We start from the raw sequence: 9,297 nt of genomic DNA, 5'->3' as shown, positions 1-9,297 counted from the left end.
AAGCTTCACCCCCCACCCCTGCAGCGGGGCTCTGCAGCTCCACCTTTCTCTGATCATTGGTATGGCCAAAGCTGGTAGAAGCTAGACTCAGTAAGTGGCTTCTAGTTTTGTGGCTGGAAATTGTCAGAAAGAAGAGAAAGCTTCCTACTGTGTCTCCTCCGTCCAGTCTGCATCATTTAACACTGACACAGGAGCTGGCAAACCTCAGAGAGGAAAGTGAGCCTTCCCCTTTGCCAGCCACACTGATTGCCCCCACCCCAAATCCTCATGGGCAGGGGCTTGTGCTTCAAATCATGCCGTAGGAAAAAGCTACACGCATCGTCTAAGGAAGAAATGTTGTCAATCATGCAAAACCAATGGTGCAGTATAAAACAGGATTTACAATGTTTACCACAAATGTTCATGTCCATGACTTTTTGTAGGCAGCTGGAGCTGAGGGGAACTTTTTCCCCATGATATCAGAAATTCCAAGAAAACAGGAGCTGGTTTGCTGCTCCTGTGACAGCAACAGGGGGTGGGTGGAGAGTGGGGGCTGTGAACGGAGGAAACCTGAAGGGAGGCGGTGGTGGCACCCACTGACAAAAAGAGCTGAGCTTCTGTGAAGGAAAGCGTGACTCTGGACGGGTGAGACTTTACCAATTTAAACTATGATCAACCATTTTTATCTCCCCTGGTCAAGCAATGGAATGGGCTTCAGGGGACTTGTAACATATGAAAATAGACTAAATATCATTGCTTTGATTTTCATCAAATAGCTTTCTAAACATTTTTTTTTCTAGTTATTTCTCCTGAAATAAACTTTTTCCCTCAGGCTTTCAGCTTTGCCTTGAACACCCTACACACGTATTACGACCCAAGAACTGGGTCTTCAAAACCAGCAGAAAACAGATAAGATTTCACCCTTCCCGAGTCTCCTACTGACCTGAACCGTGCACACCGCCTGGATCTTTCCTTGAGGGCAGGGATACAGGAGAGGAAAAGTTCACAGACCTGACAAATTTTGCGCTAGGTTTGACGCACGGCCAGGCCCAGAATTCTCCCCACTGGGGGCTGGCCTGCTTTATCTCACACACTGGGATTCAACAGGCTATGATGATGAGCAAAAATACCCTACAGATGAGGTGAAATGCTGGGCTTTTCTTTGCTACAGATCCCCAAACACTGCTTAAGCGAGGTCACACAGCCAGCCAACCTGTAAAAAACACGACGAATCCTCACTTGCACTGCTACCTACCAGGTTTCCCCTTTCTGCACACCTCAAGCCCCCCCTGCCCGTGCTGTGCAGAGGAAGGAAGCGCTGCCGGGCAAGTGCCACGGCTGGGGCAGGTGACAGGTGACAGTGTCTTTGGGTCATTTGTTAATTGGGGGGGTCATCGGCTTGCGGGAGCCCCCAGGGCATGAATCCCGGGCTGGATGTCTCCCGGCGATGGGTGCGGGCAGGGAGAGGCAGCCTCGGGCTGCTGCTGCTGCCTGGCCCCGGCTGGGTGCGGAGGGGACAGGAGGGGACAGGAGGGGACAGAGGAGGGGACGGGACGGGGCAGGGCACGGGACGGGGCTGAGTAAAGGACGGGACGGGGCAGAGGAGGGGACGGGGTGCCCTCTGCCGGGGCAGCCGCCTGCAGCCGCGCCCGAGAAGCAACGTGTGGGACTGAGCAGCCTGACAGCAGATCCTGGTCTCAAAATTCATTAATAAATAAATTATATTAAAAAAAAAAAAAAAAAAAAGCGGAGTGCTGGTGGAAGAAGCCTCTGGAGTGTTACACGGAGACCCCGAGCCCTCCATTTGCTCCTTGTCCGGGCAGGGTGAAACTAAAGAGAAATGCAGGACAGCGCCCGTGCCTCTTCACGGGACACAGCATTTGCACAGGATGCTTTTGTCAGAGCAAAGCTCGGGCTCTGTAAAACACCACCAGGTTTTTTCCTCTCTTCTCTCCTCAGAGGTGCCAGATGGAAGGGGACAGCTTATGCTGCTTGTCAGGGCTGCTGAATTTTAATCAGGCAGAGGAGGACAGCGCACAGAGTGCTGCAACTTGGTACTCGTTCAGCAGGGTACAGAGGGCACCCATGCGGGGTGTGTTTGCATTACTGCTCTCGTGCAGGGTCTCCCCGCGGCTGGCACGTCCTGCTGCATTAAATCCTTCCCTGCACCGTGACTGGGAAAGGAACAAAACTGACGCATGGGGTTTGTACCCAGAGCTCGCAGAGAGTCAGAGCAGTGTCTAAGAGCATGTCTGAGGCCACACAAGAGGAAAAGTGTCTGTAACATGGGTTGGTTGGCCCTAAGAGGACTGGTTTGGGGGCTGCCCTTCCTTTTGTTAGTGATTTAATGAACACAATCCCAGGAAAACCATTTTTAATGGGTTCACACCAGTGCCATCCTCACAACCCCACTGAAAACCCCTCCCAAATCATGAAGGAGTGGACACCTCCGGGGGTCTCAGGGCATGGACAGGACGGGACCGCTACTCCCCACGTCTACATTTCGGGATGGGGGGCACAGCACCGCCCCGGGGCTACCACAGCCCCCCAAGGGCCTGTCAAGGCCCACCTCAGCACCCCCCCAGCGAACTACAACTCCCAAGCTGCACCGCGACAGCCCCGCTCCCCTCCCCTCCGCGGTCCCGCCGCGATGCACCCTGGGAGTCGTAGTTCTCCTGAACTAATAGGCCTCGCCGCCTATAAGTGCTCCTCAGGGGGAGGACTCGCCTCCCCGAGATGCAACGCGGCGGGGCGACGCAAAACGCCGCGCGCCACCGGCGCCGGCCTGAGGCGAGCGGGTGGCGGCCGCCGGCCATGTCGGAGAGCGGCGGCGGCGGTGGGGCCGCGCCGGGCGGGGCGGGCGGAGGGGCGGCGGGCGGGGGGGGGGCAGCGGGGGGCTCGGCCTCCGCCTCAGGGCCCGGAGCCGCCGACCCGGCCTCGCTGCCGCCCGGGGACGCGCAGCTCATCGCCATCATCGTGGAGCAGCTGAAGAGCCGCGGCCTCTTCGACGGCTTCCGCAGGGACTGCCTGGCCGACGTGGACACCAAGGTGCGAGGGGGCCTCTCCCCGGGGCCTTTGTCTCGGTCTCGAGTCCCTCAGGGGCCGGTTTCGGCGCCAGGCCCGTGCTGCAGCCCGCAGCCGGCTCCTGAAGCTGCCCTGGGGGGGGCTGCCCAGGCGGAGGGACCCGGCCCTCGGTGTGGCTGCCCCTCTGTTACCGACCCTTTCGTGCATCACCCCGCATTCACACCACATTTGACGTTTAGGTGCTGCCACACTCTCCTTGCACAGCACCGTAACCTCAGTGGCCATATGTTCTTGTACTTTTTTTTATTTCCAGTAAACGGGAATTAACCTAAGTTTCCACCTACAAAACCCTTCCAATTTTTAGCTTTGATGTTGGTATCACAGAAGCAAATCACTTTGGTGATAGCAACGCTCGCTAATTGCTTGGTTTCCTAGGAATTCTGTGATAGATGGTTTCCAGACAAGAACAAACTTGTATGAACAACTCCTGTCTACGCAGATGGTTTGTATTTCACTAAGTAAAGTTAGGAGCAGACAACAATTTTTAAGCAAATCAGTTATTTCTGTTATTGTAACAGCATGCTGACAGGCTGCTCGTTGCAGTTACCAGTTGTGTTGTTAAGTAAAACAAGCTTACCTTTGTTCAGAAAGTCTGAATACAGACAACGAAACAGGAATGTACACAACAAAAGAAGTACTATGCAGGGTTCTGGCAGCGGGTTGGGGATCTTTTAGCACTTTAACTGGATTTTCTTTTGTTGTTGTTTAGCCAGCCTATCAAAACTTGAGGCAGAAGGTGGACAACTTTGTATCGACCCACCTGGACAAACAGGAATGGAATCCAACAATGAACAAAAACCAGTTACGAAATGGGCTCAGACAGAGTGTGATTCAGTAAGTAAGCACCGGTCTGCAAACCAGTGGTAACGTGATTTGATAAGTAATGTATAACCATCTTGATACCTCAGTCAAATAAGAATTTGCAGCATTAAGTTTCTCACAGCACCTTCTGTTGCGGTCTCTTGAGTTTTATTGTAACAGTGGATGCAGTCTTAACTCTCACGGAAAGGCTTATGTTGCTGCTTTACCTGCAATTTGTAGTTTTCAAGAGTTGGGGAGCATGGTGAGGTTCTCAGCCAAGTTATTGCTGCAAAAACCCAGTACTGCCCACTTAGCAAAACTGTACCTGATATGCTGAGTTGAATAACCTTGATCTTTCTTTCCTGAAAGGAGGAGAGCCCGTGTCACTTAAAGACAAACTTAATGATTCCAAAGCTTGTTTAAGTAGGCTCCAACCACTAGCAGGCGGTAATGAAACGCGGCTATCCCAGTTTCATGCAGCAGAGTGTAGCTTTTTAATAGCTATTTAAGATGTACTTCCAGCACAGCAGGAAAGCCAGATTAACTTCACTGCTTAGAGATCTAGGTTTAGCACCTCCTGCTGCTAACTCATCATAGCCTGAAGTAGGAACCTTAACTGGTTTGACTAAAAGTCATTGATATAAGCAGTGTTGTGGGGAGGGGGCAGTAGTGAACTTGAGAATGGCATTTATGCTTCCAAGAAGAGTTACTAAAATGTCTTGCACGCAGAAGCTGTATTTCCCTTGATGGAAACTGCAGATCATTAGTACCTAATGCTAGTTTCAGTTTTTAATCTGTAATTACAGAAGAGGGTATCCACTGAAAGTACAGAACTTTCTACCTTTACTTAAAGTCCTTGAGACATGCCTATCACTTCACACATCCTCTTATTTCATGATAATCAGCCACAAGAGTGAAATGGCAGTAGCAGAATGTTCCATCAAAGAGCCTGTAGTTAGCAGAACGCACAGTGCTCGCTTTAGATAGGTTACTAGTATAAAAAAAGAAAAATGGAGTTTGGAGAGTCCCTGTCACTTCTGTGGGTGCAGGACCAAGCACAGAAGGCTGTCAAGGCATGTCTGGGTAGCTGTCCTTTGCTGGATGCAGACACACACGTGCTGTTAGTGAGAGGTGATGTGATGTGTGGTGACCCCGCACCCAGTCACCCACCAGCATCCGCAGCCTCGTTAAGTCTTGTGGCTGCTTTTCCAAGCAGCAGGCACTGTCGGGGTTTCCTGTCCCTCACAGACATGACTTAAGCCCAGACTGCCTGTGCCCCACAATCCAAGAGTCTGACGCAGCCCTCGAAGCAATAAGTCACTTCAGTTACTGGTGCTTGGTTCCAGAAACTTTGCCGTGTGCTACGTGTTCTTGTTTCCTTAATTAATACACAGCTGTCTAGACTAACAGTTACAAGAAGTGAGTGACAGTAATGTTATTGGGGGAAGGCCTCTTCTCCCTCCAGTCAGCCAAAAAAAAGACTGCTCTCACCTGCCTTCCTCAGAATAGCTTGTTTCCCTTGTTTGTGCCAAAATGTGTTTGTTTGCTTTCATGTTGACCTCATTTCCACATGAGCCCTATTAAAGTGGCTCCTGTCCAAGGTGTCATTTAAGTACCTGTGAGACCAGATGTCAGTTGTTAATTCTGTGGGGAGAAGTGAGAAGGGGTGAGGGGGGGGAAATAGGTGGTTGAAACAACTCCCTGTTAAGGATCTACTGAGTGGGCTGCAGTTCTCACCATGTTAATGCTAATTGCAGTTGACAGGAGGGCTCTGGAGAATTACTGGAGGAGAGTGGGGAGAAGTTTTTCAGAGGAACTGAATGACTCCTTTGTCTTTGTTCAAGGTCAGGAATGCTGGAAGCTGGAGTGGACAGAATTATTTCTCAGGTGGTGGATCCAAAACTAAACCACATCTTCAGGCCCCAGATAGAGAGGGCGATTCATGAATTTTTGGCTGCACAAAAGAAAGAGGAAAGCGTGCCAGCTCCTCCTCCGGAGCCCGAGAATAAGGATCCTCCTGCTCCATCTCAGGATGCCTCCTAAAGGTCTTGTATTTCTGCACTTACTACTTAGAGCTTTCACATAGCTCATCTCTGCAGTTTGTATAACCTAAGATAGAGAAGGCACTGTATTCTTCCTGGCTGAACAGGGAGGACACTTTGATCATGAGCACGTTGTCTGTGTCAGGCAGTCATCTGAGCTGCTTCCACTTAAGCGTCTGCTAAAAATATATTAGGACTGAAGACATAGGTATGATGTAAAACAGCTATCAAGGAACACTGTGGACTCAGCCAGTGCTGGTTTTGGATCGGGCCAAAAGGCCTTTTATTCCTGTAAAAGCATATCGAGCAGCGATCGACATGGAATTGGCTGGACAGCTTTCAGAACACTTCCAAATGGATTAAAAATATATCTTTTACTGAAATACATCTGGAAGTGGAGTGGTGACAAGTTATTGTGCCTCAGCACTGAAATTTTTAGATAGCTCTTCTTTAGAACTTACCCTGGAGTGTTGATTTGCTAGTGACTGAAATATTCAGTGAGGTTAAGGGATCTGGGAGTGAATAACTCCATTTCCAATTGAGTTGTGTAAATAGAGCAACCTGTATCTTTCCAGCTGAAAGGACTGAGGGTGCCTTTGTTGCAGACAAGTTCATTCTGGCTTTTGTGATTAAAATAACTAAAGGGGCCTCAGGGGGCTATAATTGCTGCTCTGTCTTAACACAAATGACTGTGCATCTCTGCTAAGGCCCTGTATCATAGCGTCGGTTTGAATATTGAGGCCTGTGTGCACATTACTGAGGAACCACTATCCTGATGGGAAACTTCAATCTGCAGCTTTGCTGGTGAACCAACTTCTTTCATGCAGTATGGTTTTTAGTTGTGAATTGTTCTAATTACCAGTGCTTTCTGGAAGAAGATAAATCAACTGTAGATTGGGGAAAAAGTTAAGACAGCAGTAAGTAACCCACAGTGGCTGCTGTTCTGCTTGGAATGATTACAGCAACGAGCATGGATTTTTAACTTTCTGATAGAAATGAAAGTGCCTGTAATATCATCCCGAGTTACTGAGTTATCTGTGACTTGCAGCCATAGTGCCTTGAAACATCTCTGCATTTGTCTGGTTCAAGTAGTTAAAAGTCCACTATGACCTGCAGCTCAGTGCTACTGTTAATTAGTTTTATACATTCTCTCTTCAAATGCATTTACTCTTGAAGGTACCATCCCCTAAACTCTTTTTCTTTCTTGCAGTGAGTTCCTGATATTAAGCAGCTGCACTTGCAAAATACACATCCTGCTAGACTGGCAATGGATTGCTTGTTGCATTTGTTATAGGATCTGCCAGAGATGATCCACCTGTCAGAAGGCGTTGAAATTCAGATGGACCTGGAGTTCTGCGTGTGGAGGGACAGCCGAATCGCGAAGATAATTTTGCTGTTAACAGCAATACAGGGAGCAGCATGTATTCTTATTAGTCATGCCTTCAGGCAGGGGGGCAGGATGAAAAAGGAAATTAGATCTTATTTGGAAGGAATAGGGAAGGGGGTTGAGATATTAGACTTGGGAGCAGAGGAAAAAAAAATGTTTGGGGGATCGGGGTCGCCTCTTGGAGGCCACATAGGAGTTGTTAGATTTTTTTTGTTATAGGCCCAATGTGAAGAAGCATCATACACCTCTGCTGTGTAATACAGTAGCAAGCAGTAGGTGCTAGGTCAGGTGTAACTCATTGCACTGTTTGCTCTAGAAAGACACATTTCCTGTTTAGAACTGGAAAAAACACTTCAGGATCAATTATCCCGATAATTTCTGTTTCATTGCAGTAGAATGTTTACAGTTAGCTATGACTATAGCTGATTTAATTCTTATTTCCCAGGTAACTCTGGGAAACAAAGGGCACCAGAGCAGGTGGTCAGTTTGAAACTTGTCTCTTTCAACTTGAAAGACTTTTCTTTCCCGTGAAATTTCTCAGGTGCCTAGTGGAAACTGCCCTGTGCTTTCAGCTTGAATGCATGCAGTGTCCTCTGGATGACAGTCAAATAGATAATGTGATCAAGTATTCTGCCAGCAAATGTCTATACCTTTTGCAATAAAAAACTTCAAAAAGAATCCCAGCTTTCGAGATCTTTTTCTTAAGGAAAAAGTGGATGAAATCCACAAGTCCTGATTGCTGGAACCCTAAGGAAGTGCAGCCCTACACGGTTCATAGATGAACCCAGCTCTGACAACACCATGTTGATAGTGGATGTCATCATGAAGTAAAATGCACATTAGGATTCTTCTCCTTATGAAAAGTCAAGTATCCAGTAACTGAATTGACCTTACGTGGAGGCCCTATTAGTTACAAGGTGTAAGTCCTGAGTAAGTTCAGTCTGATAGTAGTGATGGTGTAGGCATGCTCAGCCTTGGGAAAACAAGGCACTTCTGGCAATGGTCTAGACCTGTTTTTTTGTGTTTGTTTTTTTTTTTTTTTTCCTTTCAGCCAGTAGTCCTCTAAGAAGCTAGTGGCTGCCTCTGTCACTGAGGAACACAATGTCTGAATCCCTGTGTTACGTAGGAAGGTGGTTGAGGTACATAGCTTAATAAGTCCTAGAGCAGGGAGGGAATTGGATGCTGTACTTCAGGCTCAATATACAAAAAAAAAAAAAAAAAAAAAAAGAGATAAGTACACACTTCAGTAAGCTGTGATAAACTACAAGTTTTAAGGGTTATGTGTTAGAGCTGACATATCACGGAATCACCTTGAAATCCCCATCTCGCAGGCCAGACTAAGGGTTTTAATTATGCCATTTAGTGTCTAATTATGACTTCAGAATTAGAAGCAGACAGAATGTACTATGAATCAGTGAACCCAGGTATGAAAGCCCTATAAAGGGGGGGAGGAAACCACAAACCTGTCTAGAAGGATTGCATGACTGTACAGTTATCATCCCTGTGCTTATCAAGGGCAGCCAAGTAGCTTATAAGGCTGTGTCTGAAATTCTAGTTGCTTGGCTGTTAAAGGATTTACCATACATCCCATACAATTTAAATACAGCAAAGTTTAAAAAAAAAAAAAAAAATCCTGATCTTAAAATGGGTGGGAGCAGTAGAAGAAGGGAAAGCATGTTTTAGTCAAGACAAAACATAACTACAGTTCAGCACTTGTAATTAGGTGATGAATAATGCATTTGTAGCACATTCTCGAAGTAAAACTGATTCTTACTCTAAGTGATTAATAGGTATGTTATGATTTTTTGCAACCTCTCATGCAAATGTTCTAGAAATAATGGGTGCTCCTTAAGATGCTCACTGTGTAGCTGTTCTGTGACAACTATTTCACGAGTAAGAGTGAACTAAAAAGCAGCAATTACGAATACCTTCTTCCTACACAGCCAAAATACTCCTGTACACAGTCATCTTTCCACAGTGTTTCAGAAAGTTGTCTGTATCATA

The 9,297-nt window shown here is 47.4% G+C and overlaps 1 protein-coding gene across 2 annotated transcripts; it reads left to right on the top strand.

Moving 5' to 3' along the window:
- Positions 1–2,791: 2,791 nt before the first annotated feature.
- Positions 2,792–9,013, top strand: BOD1 (biorientation of chromosomes in cell division 1). Of its 2 annotated transcripts, none has more exons than XM_084295380.1 (4): positions 2,792–3,027; positions 3,773–3,897; positions 5,709–5,909; positions 7,201–9,013. In XM_084295380.1, the coding sequence occupies exons 1-3, from the start codon at positions 2,794–2,796 to the stop codon at positions 5,905–5,907; spliced, it is 558 nt and encodes a 185-aa protein (XP_084151506.1). In that variant the 5' UTR covers positions 2,792–2,793; the 3' UTR covers positions 5,908–5,909; positions 7,201–9,013. The 2 variants fall into 2 exon arrangements, with proteins under 2 accessions (XP_084151506.1, XP_084151505.1); XM_084295379.1 differs by having other exon boundaries at positions 7,117–9,013.
- The last annotated feature ends 284 nt before the right edge of the window (positions 9,014–9,297 follow it).

The sequence above is a fragment of the Netta rufina genome (genome assembly GCF_964035555.1).
Source record: "Netta rufina genome assembly, chromosome: 14".
Classification (NCBI taxonomy): domain Eukaryota; kingdom Metazoa; phylum Chordata; class Aves; order Anseriformes; family Anatidae; genus Netta; species Netta rufina.
This window is presented reverse-complemented; position numbering and strand designations above follow the sequence as displayed.